The sequence below is a fragment of the Tasmannia lanceolata genome, unplaced genomic scaffold (genome assembly GCF_043159265.1).
Source record: "Tasmannia lanceolata isolate RefF3 unplaced genomic scaffold, GAP_Taslan_0.1 ptg000018l, whole genome shotgun sequence".
Taxonomy (NCBI): domain Eukaryota; kingdom Viridiplantae; phylum Streptophyta; class Magnoliopsida; order Canellales; family Winteraceae; genus Tasmannia; species Tasmannia lanceolata.
In genome coordinates this window covers 8,175,710-8,194,138 of record NW_027518695.1, presented here as the reverse complement: position 1 = coordinate 8,194,138, position 18,429 = coordinate 8,175,710, and the positions used below count along the sequence as shown (strand labels likewise).

At 38.3% G+C, this 18,429-nt stretch overlaps 1 protein-coding gene across 1 annotated transcript; it reads right to left on the bottom strand.

Annotated features, from left to right (window-relative positions):
- Positions 1-6,835: 6,835 nt before the first annotated feature.
- On the bottom strand, positions 6,836-17,185 carry LOC143851193 (uncharacterized). Its single transcript, XM_077360540.1, has 5 exons — positions 16,438-17,185; positions 15,537-15,645; positions 9,700-9,814; positions 7,475-8,419; positions 6,836-7,371 (listed from the first exon to the last, which is right to left on the bottom strand). Exons 1-5 carry the CDS (start codon positions 16,619-16,621, stop codon positions 7,045-7,047), a joined length of 1,680 nt encoding a protein of 559 aa, XP_077216655.1. The 5' UTR covers positions 16,622-17,185; the 3' UTR covers positions 6,836-7,044.
- Between the last annotated feature and the right edge of the window lie 1,244 nt (positions 17,186-18,429).

The following is an 18,429-nucleotide window of genomic DNA, read 5'->3' as shown; positions in this document are numbered from 1 at the left end:
GGGCGTGCAATGTTATCATTGCAAGGAATATGGCCACATCAAGCGAGATTATCCAAAGCATGCTGACAAGGCAAACAATGGTGCTATGAATACGGCGGTGACGGTAACGGATAAGCAGGGTGAAGAGTTTGGAGATGTTCTCACAGTCTCCATAGTTAATTACACATCTCCTCGTGATGAGTGGATTTTAGATTCAGGGTGCTCTATTCAAGTATTCTTCTGGAGGAAATATTTTGATATGTTCCAGGAGACAAGGGCGGGTGTAGTGTCCTTGGGTGACAGGTCTACTTGTGAAGTCACGGGAGTTGGGACGGTGAAGATCAAGATATTTGATAGAGTAGTTTTATACTTTGAGTGGTGGGGCGTATGTCCCAAATATGCGAAGGAATCTAGTGTCACTTAGCCGATTGGACTCCAGTGGTTGCAAGTTTTCAGCTGCAGGTGGAGTCATGAAAATCACACGCTGTTGTATGGTTCTGATGAAAGGAGAGAAGTGTGGGGGATTAGATCATCTGGTCATGGACACGGTGACTAATGTTCCTAAGATCTCGATTGCTAGTTGGAAACGGAGTACTAGCACGTGCACGCATAGGGTTTCTTTCGTAGTTGGTACAGAGGTGGGTTTCCAGGTTGCAGATGATGGTGAGAATGTGATAGTACCTGCGTTGGGGAGGATGGATCGAGATCCCTTTCCAAGGTTGACTGGGTTAGTCAACGGGTTTGCAACTACACATGTGCATTGGCCGTGTTGATTGAATTGTGAGGAATCATAACTAGGATGATTCGAGGAGTATGTAGCTGGTACTTCAGAAGGCCAATGGTGGTTTGCGGTGATAGCGAACCGGTGACGACATCAACGGAAAATCTTCAGGTGGCTAGGAAATAAGCCAAGGTGGAGATTGTTGGAAAGTTGCCTTATTTCCCACTGTGCACGTGGGAGGCAAAACAGGAAGTGTCTTTTTTTGGTTTGGGAAAACCTAAGTATTAAAAGGCTATTGTTTTGTTCTCTTGCATGTTGCGACAAGAAGACTTGGGCAAGGGGTGTGTCAGCTACCTCATGGCTAGAGAGAGAGAAAGAGAGAGAAAGAGAGAAGGTGAGAGAGAGAAGAGAAGTGGGTTTCTTCCTCCGGATTTCTTCTTGGGTCTTTTCTTCAGTTCACTTGGGGTTTTCTCTTGGGTCAATCTCTTGTATGCTCTTGGGTTTGAGAAGCAAGGAAAGGGTTGTGGATTTTGGGTTTGGTTTAATCCGTTGTAATCCTTGTATATTCTTTTTCTCATATTGGAAGATCGTGTTTCTTGCCAGTGAAGTAGGCTTGGCCGAACCACGTAAAATCTTGGTGTTCATCTTGTGGCTTGTTTGTTACTTTTATTTTTTCAGTTTAATTTGTGCCCGGTCGGATTGTTTTGCCCGACGGATTTTCTCAACAATTTGTATTATTAGATATCTTGAACACAAATGTTATGAGATTTAGTATCAGGGATTTCTCACTATTCAAGAAAAAATTATCAAAGCTAAATCTAAATCACTATATCAGAGGATTCTAGAGTCATTAATGATTATATATTTTACCATAAGTGGGAGTGTGACTTGAGGGCTATTTGGATTTGCGGATTTTAGAATCTTGGATTTCCTCAAAATCATAAATGAGAGACAAGAGTAGGAGACCGCCGTTGTTTTCTGATTTCTCACCCTTCTTTCTGTCAGCAAGAGATTTCTTAAAGCTGGATTTGTGACTAAAAAACCAAGATTCTAAAGAGAAGCGAAACAGAGGTCTCATTCCTCTCTTGTCTCCCATCCAGGATTTTGAGGAAATCCAAGATTCTAAAATCTGCATATCGAAACGGCGGCTTGAATATCTAAGAAATAAACTATGAGGGCTTGTGGAATTTGTCAATTTGAGCTCGTTACACTAACATTTACCCATAAAGAAGTAAGTCGTTTGACTTTTACAAATGACAAACTCAATCGTGGAAACAATGTAACTAAACGTATGGAGTCTATTTTTCTTATGAACTGCATTAGAGAAGATATAGCTTGCATCATTCTTACATCATTAATTACATCATTCTTGCATCATTCTTACATCAGTTAATTGTTACAATTAAATGATTGACTTGGTTTTTGTGCTAAAGAAGATTCAAAGCAGAGTCTATCAAGTAGATGGTCCCTATCGATAAACCAGTGGTGGTTCCCACGGTATTACAATGTGGTCATGCCCTACTGAAGGATCACTCTTTTTAACAAATATTAGGTTTGCGGCGAATAAAAAAAGACGGATTAGCATCTAGCTAAACACCAAGCCACTCTTTCCTATTAAATATGGGCAAAAATAGCAAATAATAAGATGATACTGTAGCCATGATGGATTGTGGTCATGCAGTAGCCGCTAGTGCTTAACAAATAACAACCCTGTCGTGTTGACAAAACACAGCTTGCAGTTAAATAGCATAGATTAGGAGATTGTTCTTTTTCTAGAAGGTAATCCAAGACTACTATGGCAGGGTTGTTTGGATGTATAATTTTATTTTCATTGGGTAAACTTAATTTCCATGGAAATGTATTTTCCAAAATCAAAAATTTCCTGTTTTCAAGGAAAATCTCAAACCAATTAGACCGTGGACCTTTTTCATGGAATATTATTTTCCATGGAATTTATTTCCTAGATCCAAACGCCCCCCTAGGTCCTGTTTGGATTGCAAAAATTTTGTGGAAATGTTTGGAAAAGTATTCTTTTCCAGAATTTCTTAATTTTCCATTGTTAGTGTTGACAAAACAGATCCAATCGTGCACAAATTAAACAGAAAAATAAAATAAACCAAACAAGCCACAATATGAACACCGAGATTTTACGTGGTTCGGCCAAGCCTACTCCATAGGCGAGAAACACGATCTTCCACTATGAGAAAAACAATATACAAGGATTACAATAGATTAAACCCAAGCCCAAAACCCAAAACCCTTTCCTTGCTTCCCAAACCTAAGAGCGTACGCCGAGAGAAACCCCAGAGAATAACCTAAGAAGAAAACCGAGAGAAAACCCTCTATTATTATTCTTCTTCTTCTCTCCCTCTCTTCCTCTCTTCCTCTCTCTTCCTTTGGTAGCCAACACACCAAAAACTTCTAGTTTTTCTACAGCCCACAATAGAGAAAACCCTATCTCACATCATTTTTGGTTTTCCCCAACACCGTCAAAGGTAATTTCTATTTTGCCTTTGACGCTGCCTTTTCCACCGAGTGGTGAAAATAAGGCAACTTTCCCAACAGTTAGATTACAAGTGAAAAAAGTAATTTAAACCACTGCCGTTCAATTTTTATCTAGATAGACCTTCAATTTATAATAATATCCCTCTAAATAAGCCACAACGATATCATTTCCAATGTTTGATTACAAAAATCTTGACCACTTAATCTAGACTTGTTGAACTACAACAAGACTGGTTCAACAAAAATGTTGAAATTTTTTTACAAAATAAAAAAATTTCCACTGTTTTCAAGGAAAATTGGAAACCTATAAGACCCTCGAATTTTTTCGCTATGGAATTTTTTCCCATATTTTTCTCCCAATATCCCAACACCCCTTTAGGTCTTCCTATTCTAATGAGTAGTCAACGTAGTTTACCAAAATCTCGACCACCAAGTTGCCTCTTTAACTACACAAGACTGGTTCAACTAAAAATGCTTGGAAGTATGCAGGGTTTAGTCATGCAAAGGGGCTAAATCTCCCCGTGGCGAAGAACAATTCTTTGAAAGCTAAGTAGAGGTTGGTGATCGGGATTAATATGTAATGTACTAAGAAGTTGGAAATGGTAAACATAGTCAATAAATGAAGAGGGTTAGGTCAGAAAGTGGGAATAGAATTTGGGAATTTATCACATCCCTAGACCTTTTATTTTTCATTCTGTAGCAAGGCTCTTTAGCTGTTAAGGAATGGAGGATGGGCCATAGCGCTCCCATTTACTGACCATTTCCTATGACCTATTGGATATTTTCATCCCTTTTGTTTCTCTTTTCCTGAAAATACTCCATTCTCACTAAAGACAAACAGGGGGTGAAATGCAGGAAAAGTTGGTGGAAATAGTAATAGTTTAATGAATTATATTGATGAAAAATATAGGGAAATGTTATCAGCACAACCATACTTTGATATTTGCACAAAGCCCGCTGTCTTTTCTTCTTTAATTGGCTTGTGAGATCTTTTTGGGATATGTAATGACATTTTCACCGCTCTTTAAACACTAAAAGACAAGATGGTTTGTGAAAATATCAAAACATGGTTGTGCTGATATCATTTCCTTTGGGAAATGATATATCCGCCCCTTTTGATCACCCGGAACACCTCCTGTCAGTGTATCAATGACTAAAGAGGGGTTGTTGTACTTTTGTCAAAAGAATTCAATGCCCCTGATTGCCACAAACACTGACAGGGGGTGTTCCTGGTGATCAAAAGGGGCGGATATATCACTTCCCTTTCCGAAAATATATAGTACAAAATGAAAATATAAAATAAGGAGGTCAAGGAAAGAATGCAACATAACTGCCAAGGCATGGTGTGCTATGCAAAGCCAAAATCAAATAAAAATAATCATCTCAACTAAATTATTTTAAGGTAATCGTATTTTTTCCCTTGCCCTGTTTGGGTTGCAGGAAAATCATTTCTTGAGGAAAATAGTTTTATGGGAATTTTTATTATTTTTTTTTGTTTCCACAATTTAGAGGGAAATAATATGGTTATAGCTTGTTTACAAGTATGTTAGTATAAATTGAAGGTTCCTTTAAATAAAACTTGAACTGCTGTGGTTCAAGTTGGCTTTTTTTCATGTGAAATCTAACATTAGAAAAGCACGAAATTCTGGAAAAGTCTTTCTTTTTCAAACTTTTCCAGATAATTTTATAAGTTGAAGGTCATCTAAATAAAATTTTAACTTCTGTGATACAAATTCTTTTCCAATAAAGAATTTTGGTTGGCCTCTTAATTCCCCGTTTTAAAAAAGAAAATATCGGTGTCAGGATATTCCATCAGTTCGATTTTGGCCCATGGCCCATCCGAGGTGGGCCAATTCTCTTTACCTGTTCCGATCAACAACACGTGTCATCCCATGCAGGGACATGTGTGTAATCAAGGCCGTTGATCTTGGGGAGCATTATGAGGCAACGCAGAGAACTTTGGTCCTACGACGAATAGACATCATATCAGTAAGACTAAGGCCTACTAAAAAACAACACTTCACAAATGACCTGACCTGGACCCACCCGTATGGGCCGGGTCGACCCGTGGGTCACCTAGATTCTTTTTTTCTTTTCTTTTTTTTATTCCCACGCTATAGGATGATCCAAACCGTCAAACTTGATGGTCATTTTCCAATAATCACATCGATCGATGAATGATGAGTGCAGTAGTTAAAGTTGCCGTGAGATTGTCAGCTTTTCATGAGAAATTATACGGTGGCCGACCGTCAAATCTGCAAGGGCTAAGTGGCAAACTTGATGGCTAACCACCTAGCCCTTGTTACTTTGACGGTGGGGCAATCATCACATGCCTAAACGATCATAAATGTTCCTAAATAGATCCAAAACGGATAGTCTGTGAAGGGATCCGAATGAATTGTGACCGAGACATAGGTGAATCCGATCCAAGGTAGATCCTTGGACTTGACCCCAGGTAAGAGTTCTCTGCCGTTGCATTGTTTGGAACATTTGATGGAGTGAAAAATTCATGTGTGTTAATTTCTTGGAAATGCAAGATCTATAGTAATGAAGTTCTATTTTTTTTCCTTTTCTTGGAATAAAGTTTATTAAACATAATTTTCTTTAATTTGTGATTCCTTGGAAATTGTAGACTTCCTGCTCCCAGTGGTGAAAGTATCCTCGTGCTCACTGAACAAATCTTATGATGATCTCACAATTTTGCATATCAAAGTGTTATTTTTAAAAAAATCTAATCCCATTACATTAAAACTAACTCGACTAAGCCTTTGTCCCAAACTACTGAGGTCGGCTAATGAATCCTTTAGAAAATTTTCATGAAGAAGAAGAAGAAAGAATCTACCCGGCTCAAATTGATTAAGTCTAATTCTAATTGGGTTCGTCTACATAGATCATTTTCTCCCGTTCTCTTCTATCCAAGGTCATGTTCCTTGTCATGTCCTCTCGGATTACACGACCATGAGTTCCATATACAAAAAATAAAACCCCACTGATATGATATGGACACTCCTTTTCAATGATTCAAACTTGATGATCTGCCACTTATCCTTATAGGGGGCTATTTTGAGAAATTCTTTTTGAAAAAAGTACTATAGAAAAGAGAGGTAAGTTCAAATTGAGCCCAAAATCCACCAGTCACCACTCTTGGGTGGGTAAAGTTCGACTTCGATGGAAGCTCAAAAGGCTATCTGAGGGCAAGCCGGAATTGGAAGAGTAATAAAATTTGTTAGCTTTCTCGACAAAAGGAATTAAGATGAACACTTACAAGACCCCCCAAAATAACACGTGGAAGCAGGAAAGAGGGTGGCTGAATCATTCCTCAAGATAAAAACAACATAATGGAAATTCAGAAAATAAGATGGCTGAGTGAGGCGGGAATATGAAATTGCATTAATGGTAGTTAACGCCTCAAACTAGGAAATGAAGATCCAGTGGACTTGAGATTGTAACCGGGAACCGGTTTCAGTAGATATCTAAAGTTCAAGATGAACGGGATACAGTACAATCTTGCAAGGTTTTAGATAAAATCTGTCATCATAAAGACTTAAAAAGAGTACTTCAATGGAAGAAGAAGCAATCAAGTGTGCAGTGATTTCAGCTTTGGATGCGCTCCGAATGAAATCAAAATGTAAGATCAGAAGCAAACGGTCAGAGATTTGAACTTTTTTATGGAAGCAAGTTCATAATTAGCCATGGTATAAAGTCTTGGAACATACCTAACAGCGTGACTGGTTTTGCTAATTGCTAATACAATAAAAGGCCAGACAATGTAGCAACCAACCTCTCAAGTAAAGATTAAAAAATTCTACAAGCGTGGACAATGTTTCCGCCTTCCATTTCTAACCCACCTTCTCAATTTCATACGTACTTTCAGAGTGCAAAAAATCAGTCAACGGAGATGATTGTCTCCCAAGCTGGCTTGCAGGGGAGGAACGGCCTCCTCTCTCACTGCCAAGATCATCTTCAATTTCGCTTCCATCCAGATAGAGGATATTGTTATTAACACTCTGCTCAGAACTGCAATTGCTTCTCGTGGCAATAGGAGAGACAGAAACACTAGTTGTCCTGCTGCTTCTCACGGGCCCTGATCTCACACTGTACATAGAAGAAGCTGGAATGTTTGCCATCAATGGCCGTAGATTACCGGGAATGGTCCGCCTGATATCCTGTTGAAAAGAAAAGAACCAGAATTCAATATATGGAAAAGAAAGTAAGTTTGTAAGGTGTTTCTGAGATGGGATGAGCTCTCGGGAAAGAGAAGGGATATACCATATGCCTCATAGCCATATCTAAAGACTTCTTTGAAAGAGTTCTTCCAAAGCCCGTGCTATCAGGTGATGATGATGATTTTCCAGCAGGGTTATTATGGGTAGACCGTTGATCGTCTTGCTTTGGAGGTGCCAATCTTCTCTGGTTTATTACCCTTTCGACCATCTTGTTTCCAATTAGAACAGGGCTCACACTGTCATTACCATTGGAATGCGATCTCCTTGCTCCCGGAATTGAGCTTCCACTGCTATGAATGCTACCATTTGGAGGCCTTCCTCTTGAAGGAGAGCATGACTGCCGCCGTGGCCTGCCATTTGGAACTGCCTCAACAGAGGATGATCGAGAGCTAGGTGCTCCCGGTCTACCCCTAGAAGCCGATGCTGGCCGTTCAGGCAATGATGTCCTTAAATTAGGTGGAGCATCGAGTGAGAAACCAGGCATCTCTGAAGGCTTCCATGGTCTGGATTTTACTGTAGGAGAAGTGCCACGTGATGGTACTGGATTTCTTGATGTCGGAGGGGCTGATTTGGTAACTGAAGAAGACCGACCAGGGGGGGCAGAACTGATGGGTACACTAGAGGGGGTTGATGGGCGTCTTGTTGGCGTGGCTGATCTTGATGCTGGCTTGGATGCCGGTATAGAGGGCCGGGCCGTTGGTGTAGAAGATCTAGGAGGAGGTGCTGATGATCTTGATGAAGGTGGCATGGGCTTTGATGAGGGTATGGTGGCCCGTGAAGTAGGTGTGGCAGGTCTGGAAGGTCTAGATGTGGAAGGTAATGTGGGCCGTCCGGTTGGTGTTGCTGGTCGAGATGCAGATGAACCTGGGCCTCCTGATGATGAGGGCCTCCGCATCCCAGAGTTGGAAGAGTTCAAGCCAGAATACAAGGTTGACTGCCTAGATACTAAGCTTCCTCTTGAAGCAGGTTCTATCTGAGGATTCGCCAACTGCACACAAAATATACAAGAATGTTTATCAACTTATCACAGCATAGTGTCTGAGTATCACTCTATTAAAAAGAAAAGGTAGTTCAAAAAGTTGTCAGAACGATTATTCAATAAACAAACGGAATCACAAACAAACCCAGGCAAACAACTAACTAAATACTTCATTAGGAGATCAACAGTGAGCAGTCTAATGGGGTGTTCATTACTGCGAAATAGATAAATGGAGTGATCCTGTAAAATATAACACTAAGAAACTTCAAAACACCGGTGTTGATGCTAATGGTTCAAAGCAAGCTGATTATCATAACTGACAGCATCAACAAAACACTCAACCAATTACACAATGTGAAGATTGAACTTCATATTCCTTCATTGTATCAAGAGTATAGTCATGCTCATCCAAGAAACTATACCTATAGAAAAAACCTGTTGAAACAATGTAAATCCGCTTGGATCTGGAATTTATACGAGAAAGAAAACCATGTAATAGGAAATATGCCCAAAGACAAAGCAGCATTATCTGCTGAATGTAAGCATTGACTTATACGATGAAAAACAGTCAACTGATAAGAAACCAGTTAACATATAATTTTTTCCCTGGACAATAGCAGCAACATATTAATCAAAACATTTCGGGCAGATGAAAAGAAATAAAGTGTTATGCAATCATATTGTCACAAAATGTAAACAGCAAAAAAAAAGTGCTAATGATAATGATAAAGAGACTCAGATATACCTTCCTCACGAATTGAATTTACAAGAACCAAAATCATCTAAGCTTATGGGGGTGACGCAAGGCCTGGCATTGACAAAGCTTTGAAATCTAGTTGTACAGACAGATCAACATTTTCTTTACATGTAAGTGACAAAATGACAGACTGTTCTAGTTAAAACACAATGTCTATAGCTAGCACGCACGTGCACGCATATATGACAACTTTTTTTTTTTTTTTTTTTTTTTTTTTTGAATGGTTATATTTGAGAAAATTGGACTCAAGTGATTTCTGTAATTTCATACCCACGCACAAGCATTTCTGTAATTTTTCCTACTGTTAAATGTTCAACCACGTAAAAAATACCCAAGTGCAGAACAAATCAAGTGCAGATGAAACAGTTGCATGAAAACAAAGAAAAAAAACATCCAAGGCATATTTCATAAGAGATGGACCAATGTCTATCTTTTATTAATAGGTTGTTGCATGTAACACTGAAATGATTCCACAATCTGCATTCCAAGGATCGGTAACAAAGCAAAAGTTAAGTACAAGCAAAATACTCACCCTAGACTTCAGTGCAGTGGGTCGTGCCTTGGGAGTTCCAATCTGAACTAAAGTGGATTTGTTTGCCTCCATTTCCAAAGAAGGAAAAAGAGGAGTACCAGGAGGTGTGAGAAGCCTGAAAACAAAAGAGAATTCCCTGTTAGAGTCCTGATGCACAAAGATATATCTATTCCCACATAATTCATACCAAGCACAAGCCCAAAACACAAATCTCAAGATACCCCAAAGAAAATAAGAAATAAAATCCATTTGCAATGCAGATGTACTTCGAATGAGGACAGCAGTTACTGGCCAAACAAGAAATGCAAAAAGGCTAACTACGAAACACATCGTGGACTATATTTTCCATCTCATAAGGGAGTAATCTTTTGCTCTACAGAAAGTAAGCTCTTAATTGCTCAATTAACTTCAGAACTGTTATCTACCTTTTTTTTTGAAAGATAACTATAATTTCATAAGAGCAAACAGCCAACATAATACATAGAGCAGGGACAAGAGGTCCGGCAGTGTATACAGCAGCTAATCCCAAAAGTTCAGAACAGTATCTTCAGATGAAGATAGTGAACATTTAGCATTGATAATTACATGATGTACTTATCAAGTCTAAGCTAACTAAACAAATGTTGATGAAAACAATCGATGCCGTCAAGTTTCCATGCAGATTAAAAACAGCCTGTTGATTATGCAACCCATTCCCTCTAGGTAACCTTCTTGATCTCTTCACTTTGGTACTCTCCTTAATTGGTAAGTTTCAAGATAACAATGTCCTTGTCCCATCAGTTGTAAAATTCATATAACTCGTTCCAGCAGTTCTATACATTCTGTATGCTGAAATAGAAATCCATTGATCATGGCTTATCTATCATTTTGAGTACCAGCATTCCTAACATCTACGCTTACCTAAGTTATCAATTCCATTCTGTTCCCCGTTCCGTTTGCCCTGCTGGAATGGAACATTCCAGTTTTACGGCCATTCCAGGAAAGGCAATACAACAGTGGGAATTTTATTCTAACTAAATTGCAAAAAAAGAGAGAAACATTTAAAAAATATATAAGAAACCATTACATCAAAAAAAAAAAAAAAGAATGCAATAGAAGAAGAGGTTGCATGAGAAAATGTTGACAAATCCAAGTCTTCATGCTCCAAGAACAGATTTAGGGGAGATATAGAATCTCAAATGTGTGAACATGGCTTCTGAGATCGAATCAAACAAGTGCACGCCCTTCCATTCGTTTCTGAAGGTTAAAAGACACCAAATGCCCTCAAACGGCTATAAAGCAGCCACTAACAAGGTGTAAAAATGGAAACCAGCAAAAAATAGTGCATAAATTGCAAAATTGGAAACAGATCAGAATTTTTTGCACAGTTCCAAACAAAATGGCCAGATTATCCGAAATAGACCAGAATTTTGCCTGGATCCATTCATATCCATTTTTGTTCCATTTTCCGTTTCGAAACAGTGCTCTGGCAATTTTGGCTGGAACGGAATGGAATGGAATTGATGTTAACCCAACCTATGCTTAAAAACACATTCCTCTTATTAGCATAAGAGGAAAAACCCTACTTATCAGTTTAAAAAAACCAATGGAATCAAAAGTAAGCCTTATTAGTAATTAATTATGCTACTCTGATATACCAAAGGAACCAACATCCACATCCATCAAAGAAAGCAATTAGCTTTCGACCATTTTCTACACGCATTATTCACATATTGGAACTCCTTGAAGACCCACTAACTACTTCACAAAACCAGACAAAAAACAGATATAATATGGCTCATGCCTTTGCACAAAGTGTCGAAGGTCACTAAAAGGTAACAAAACCTCTATGCTACTAATGTAAATGGATGACGTGTTCCAATAGGCGTAATGTAAATGTAGTTAGAGCATAGGCTAGTAATCCATAGGATGGTAGCCACCAGTACCTATGTCCAGTGTTTAAAAACTCGTTGACTCGACTCGGAACTCCCCCAAGTCGACTCCCTTTTACCTTGGCCGCGTTGCACCGCATCCGTATTCTGTGTGTTGCCCTATAGAGTCAATAAAAACTCCTTTGACTCTACCGAGTTATGAGCGTGTCAAGCCCGTTCTTGGCCGCGTCCAGGCCGAGTTGACAAGGATTTTTCTTTGCCGCGTTCCATGTCACATCCGCGTTTTTAAACACTGCCTATGTCCGGGTATAAGGGAAAAGAAGTTTCAAAAGAGAGTGGAAAGAAGAAAAATAAAAGTATCAGTGGGGGGTTGAAAGCATTTTTTGCAACAAGAACGACCCCTAGAGCCCAGCCAAAAATCAAAAATTTGTTGTCAAGGAAAGAAACAATTGGCAGGGCTGACATGGCAATTGGCATGCTTTGTTATGATGCCAAGCCCCCTTTCAATGTTGTCAAGTCCCCATATAGGGCACCTTCTTATCATGACTTAAGAGGGTCATTATTAAAGAAAAATGTAGATGAAATACACAAATATTGGTTGACGTCGGGTTTTAATGGAAATTCACTGGCTATAGCATTATGACCAATCGATGGATAGATACTAAACGACATTCATTAATAAACTTTTTAGTCTTTTGCCTTGTTTTCCTTAAATCTATAGATGCATCCGTCAAAGTGAAGAATGTTGATATATTGATTAATATTTTTGATACCATAGTTTTAGTAGGTCCAGACAATGTTGTGAAGTTAATAACTGATGGTGAGCCTAGTTATAAAGCTGCAAAAAAAAAAGTTAGAAATTAAATATGAAACCTTCAACTAGACTCCATGCGTGGTCTATTGTATAGAGCTTATAGTAGAGCATCTCGCCAAACCGAACGTATTTCCTGTCATATCAAACACGGTTGAGAGAACCCGATAGATAACAACCATGGAGCATTGTTGCACATGATGAGAAAGAAATTTACAAAAGAGAGACATTGGTCATCCTGCGTGAACGAAATTTGCAATAAATTTCCTAACCATATAGACTCATATGTCACATAGGAAAGCCCATCAACAAATGTTTGTGTCCTACGAATATCGGTTCTAGTAAGTATGCCAGACATTCATTGAGTGAAAAATTTATTAAACCCCTCTTGGAAAATTCTTTTTTGTTCAACTATAGATTCATTTCGAATGTAAGTAAGCATTTAGTGGGAGTGCTTCGCTTGGTAGACTACCAAGACAAACCAGTAATGGAATATTTGTACGAGGCCATGGATAGGACCAAAAATTGGAGTATATGCCAATCTGGAAAGTTATTGATTGTTCGAAGGGTATTTTAGTCATTGTCATCTTATGTAATCCTAATCATATATATCGTATTATGTGAGAGGATACATCACACACTCCCATGTTTGGCCGTCTCTCTTTCTCATGCCTCTCTCTCAACTTTTCTCCTTCATCATCGACCGGGTATCAGAGCCCTAGGGTTTTTACGTTCTCATTCACTTTTTATTTTCTCCCACTTTGTCTTTCTTTTCTTCAAAACTTTAAAAAAAAAAAATAATGTTTGCGTGGACAATACGTCAGTACCGCATGAACAGTACCGCTACAGTACTGTGTAGCGTAGGGATTTCAAATCCAAGCACACATTACACCTTCCCGTGAAAAAGATGCATAGTACCAACATTCAAAATTTCATATTGATATCAAGATGTTTTAATTGTTTGACTTCGGAAAATTCTACACATTAGGGCAAACGCCAACTGTAGCTTGCAAGACAATTGTAGCTTGCACTTTTATAAGAAGTTCAAACACATCAATTTGAATGGGCTCTGTCCTTGTAACTTTGATCAACAATTGAGCTTTGAAAAACTACATTTAACTTTCCAATCAGGAAATCTTCCATGCTAGCAATCTAATAAACAAATACTTCAAGATTCATCTTCATGTAATAATCTGGCACTTCTAATCTCAATCCTCCCTTTGACCCATGACATGCATGATCAACATGGCCACTCTCTCTGTAGTAGATCATGGGCTGATGTCCATCTAATTCTACTGGTCATATAGGTGCATGTTCAAGTAGCTAGTCGGCCCTTTTTCTCAACCCCTCTAGTAACCTACTCTAAATTCAACCTATAACATCAAAGTTCAAAATGAATAGGATCTCTGTTCCCCCAACTCTATTGGTTGGATTCGAGCATCTAGCCATTCCATGTTAAAAATTTAGTATTGTTGCTTAATTCCCTTTTCATACTATATACAGCTAGAGTTAGCCTATACATTTCTTCAAAAAAGAGTTAGCCTATCAATATGCTGTGTTTTTCATTATTGTTTCTCAACATGACTAAAGAATAACCTTTCTTTTAGATTTGATTAATTTTCCCATAGACTCGAGCTCATCTGTCGTTGTTTTGTTGAAATTCTGCAGAAATCATGGATCTTGGATGGTTATAATGGCCTTCACATGATCAAGTGTTGTTCATTGAAATTTAGTAGATGGAATGAATCAGAATTTGCACTGACACCAATTTTGATTCACAAAAACTAATCTCCAGCGATATATCTTCCTCGACACCCAATCAATGTCCCCTTTTCTCCCAATATCTCTCTCAGACACGCAGAAATTCACATGAAAATCCATAGAAATTCCAGAATAATATGATTTGAAAGAACAGAAATCCAGTAATATATCTAGCAAAAGAGGTCAAATTACTCTTACTCTAGTCATAAAGAAATTGGGAATATGAAATTTCTAGCAGTGAATAAGAGATCTTGATAAATAGATTGAATAGCATCACACCATCAAGATCCTAGTCCATACTGGAGCCAATTTCAACCATCTATACTTCTAAAGATGCATGCTTCCCAAAGTCAACTCCTAACCCACGCACCCCCACGCACCCACCCCAAAAATAAAATAAATCAGTTTGACAACCCAAAACCATTTGAAAAGATTTAAATGGAAATTTGAACAACCCAAACCTTATAGCTGGAGGGGATTTCCACTAAATCAGGAAGAAGTACATTATTGTATATTCTCTATCAGGGAGATTTGTAAGTGATTGTAACCAGGTTTCCAAAATTGCAACAAGATTCATAAGTGGTTATTCCATCTCTCGTGGTACACTGCCATTGCAAGCGTAGGATGGTCAAAACCAGGTTTTCAAAATTCAGACTTGGACAAGAAAGTGCCTAGGATAAAAAGGAGTCAACTCAAGCAAGTCAATGATTGGTGTGGTTAATTTTACATTAACTCAGGCGAATCAAAGGAGTTTTGATTGATATAATAGAGCAACACTAAGACATAGGTGAGAACTTGGGCAAGGTAAAAGGGAGTCGTCTTGGGTGAGTCGATGATTCACAAGGGCAGTTTTTAAACAGCAGTCAAAACAAGTTGAGCCACATCTAAGAGTGCAAAACTCAGACAGAGGTGATAACTTGGGCAAGTTTAAAGGGAGTCGACTTGGGTGAGTCGATGAATGACAAGGGGACTTTTTAAACAGCAGTCAAAACAAGTTGAGCCACATCTAAGAGCCCCATATAGTTTGCATCATTAATCAGAACTAGCTTTTCTAGCTGTCAGATACTCAGCTCCTAAGAGCTGGCATTTGCTATTTTCTCTCTTCAACATGTATATCTCCTTGAGTGGACATCCTTCATCCTTGGACTTCTATGTATTGCCTCGTTTCTTAACCAAAATACTGTTTTATAAACAAAAAAGCTCAACAACAAACAAAACGACTAATCATAAAATTCAAACTAATAAACATATTGGTTCAACACCTCTAACTAAGCATACATACAATACAACAAAAACATGTAACCCACTTGTTGGAGACAACCTATATTGAACTACTAATTTTAAAATAATTCTCAACAAACTATCAACAAAAAAACAAGAAGTGACCACATTACCAATCATAATCATTTTTTTCACCCTCTGAATTTAGGAAGTCATCTGAAGCAGCCTTGCGTGGTGCCGATGACACTATCTTGAATATGGGAGAACTACCCGGTTTGGATCCTGTGATGCTGAAATATCAATAAGCTGGAAAATAAAGCGGAAAAGTCTAACATTTAAAGAAGCAACTCCAGTCCAACAAGACTGATAAGCTTATCAAAGATGCAAAGTGTTGTGCAATGCTTATAGAAAAAAAGAGGGAAATATCATCACAAAAATGGAAATGAAAATGAAGGTGGAATCAAATTTCCATGAAATTCAAAAAGAAGCAAACGAGAAATAATGAAAGAAAGAAACAAAATCTCTTCTAGAGATACTTACAGGGACTACTAAACAAGATACAAGTCTGATAATATGAACGGAGATTCAACATTTTCTAAAATTTTCTAAAGGCAGGAAATTTCGCCAATGCACTCTCAAAGATGAAAATGATAAAAAAAAAAAAACGAAACAGAAGACTCAACATACCAACAATATATCTAATTACGAACGAAAAAGAGCAACAAGAACTAAGGGGCCGTTTGGATACAATGATTTTATAATCCAGGATTGTAAACTCTTGGATTATACAAGCTAAAAGTTGGGTTCTCTAAGTTAAAACCTAGATTTTATAAGATAAAACCTTGATTGTACATTATCAATGTTGAAAAATTCAAGTTTTAGCATATAAAATCCATGTTTTAACTTAAAAAACCCAAGTTTTAGCTTGTGAAATCTAGGATTGTACTCCTGGATTATAAAATCCATGTATCCAAACCGCTCCTATTGACAAGATTTTTAAACCTAAAACTTCCGAAATGAACTAATCTAACCTCAAGAATCAGAAACCACCAAAGTAACAAATAAAAGCCGTACCTAAAGAAGGATCAAAATCGTCAGGACTGTGCATAAGCAAGAGACTGTTCCGCTCCTTCTCGCGTTTTCGCATCTCTAAAAACAAGGCGAGCTCCTCTTCCTTCTCCTTCATCACCGCTCCAAAATTTCTCCCTTGCCTCTGCTTCACAGAGGCTTGCTCCTGAGCCCTAAAACTACGATTCATAGCTAAATCTATGAATGCAACCTCTAAAACCCCTAAAACGAAAAGAAAAACGCAAAAAGCTTCAGATCTCCGACCTAAAACCTAAATCTCTCTACTCCTCCAAACGACACCATCTCGACAAGCAAACTCCGTAGATTTCATCAAAACGAGAAAATGTACAAATAGATCTGAAATCGAGCTCAAAAGATATGAAAACCGGAGGCGAAAGAATCGGCATTTCGCGTTTTTCTCCAAAATCAAAGCTTTAAAGCGAAAAGAAAGAAATCTAACCGATCTCCGACATGAAAACCTAACTCTCATCCACCTTCTACAAACGGAATCCGTTTCTACATAAATAAACTCCGTTAGATTTGATCGAAACCGTTCGCCATTACTGTTGCATAGTGATGGATCTGAAATCGAGCTTTCAAGAGCTTGAATTTGGAGGGGGAAATGCTGTAGCAGGTTCTCCTTTTTATTTTTGTTCTCGTGAGTTTCTGTTTTCGTCCAAACAGTAGAACCGAGCGAGAGAATAAGGGGGAAAAGAGATTAAGAACTCGTTTCTTCTGATTTTCTTTCCCTCTACCTCTTTCCCTCTCTTTAAAGCTAAGTTTTCACTGGAGTGTGAAAGGAGACAAAACAAGGAACTGAGGGGCGATCAATTGCCCTTGGTCGGGTGGATAATTACGAAAATGTAACCTCTCCCTCTCTTAAAAGCAACGTTTTCTGGATTGCGAAAAGGAAAATAAAAAAACAGAACAGAGGGGCGATTAAGGAGGGGAATCAAATGCCCAGGGTCCTTTCGATAATTGCGAAAATGTCACTTCGGCGCTTTCTATCTGAATCTTAGGCTTTTTTGTCCTTACCTGTTTTCAAAGGGGAATTGATGTATTTGCCCCTTTTTCTTCCTTGGAATAGCCCCTTGAAGTGTAAAAGGGTATCATAAATATACTGGAGGGGACTGTCCTGATGAAAAAAGGGAACAAATATATATCTCTTCCCTTTTCAAACTGGAGAAAAGAATCGGGAAGAAAAACGGACACGGTCTTTCAGATAATTGCGGAGATGCCTAGAAAATTTGGACGACTTTATTTCTTGCTTTGTCCCGAAATGATTATTCTATTTTTCCTAAGTGCAAAATTTTCAAGAAAGCAGGAAAAATCGGCAAAAAAAAAAGGATAAAAAGGTGAACCTTTACGCCCTATTTTTTAGGAGATTTTAGAATAAGATTGGCAACTATGAAAAGATATTCCTTGGAATATTAGTAGGGTGAGTTGTAAATTGTAAGACAGAGTTGAGAGTGAGCAAGAGGAGCATGAAAACTGAAAAGCCTCTGAAAATAGAGGGAAAATTCAATTTCTAAATTCTGTATTTTTTAACTATTTTTTAGGGATTTCTCATGCTCTGCCCGCTAGTGCCCTCTCAAATCTCTCCACCTCCCTAGTTCTCAGCTCCTCATTCACAAATGGGCAAGCAAAATTTCATGGAATAATTTTTCATGGTTGCCCTTACCAGAAAACTGTTTCTCGAGAATTCCTTTTGTTTCCACGATTTTTTGGCATATGACTTGACGAGTTTTTATATGATGCCCGACCGTGAGAATTATAAGGGCTAGGTGGCAAACCGGCAAACCACCTAGCCCTTGATTTTTTATCTTGTCAAAACACTCAAAAAAGGTGTTTTGACCGGATCAAAAATCACCTAGCCCTTGTTCCTTTGACGGTCGGCCACCATATAAAATCTCATGACTTGACTATAGCTTATTTATAGGAATATCGTTATAAATTGAAGACCCTGTAATTAAAACCTGGATTGTGGTAATAAAAGCA

Excerpts from the sequence above, each read along its gene's own strand:
- LOC143851193 (XM_077360540.1), bottom strand. The coding sequence starts at position 16,621 with ATGAATCGTAGTTTTAGGGCTCAGGAGCAAGCCTCTGTGAAGCAGAGG. Across the intron at positions 8,420-9,699 it reads CCACTGCACTGAAGTCTAGG|TTGGCGAATCCTCAGATAGA; the intron begins GTGAGTATTTTG and ends TTTTGTGTGCAG. Across the intron at positions 7,372-7,474 it reads ATATGGCTATGAGGCATATG|GATATCAGGCGGACCATTCC; the intron begins GTATATCCCTTC and ends TCTTTTCAACAG.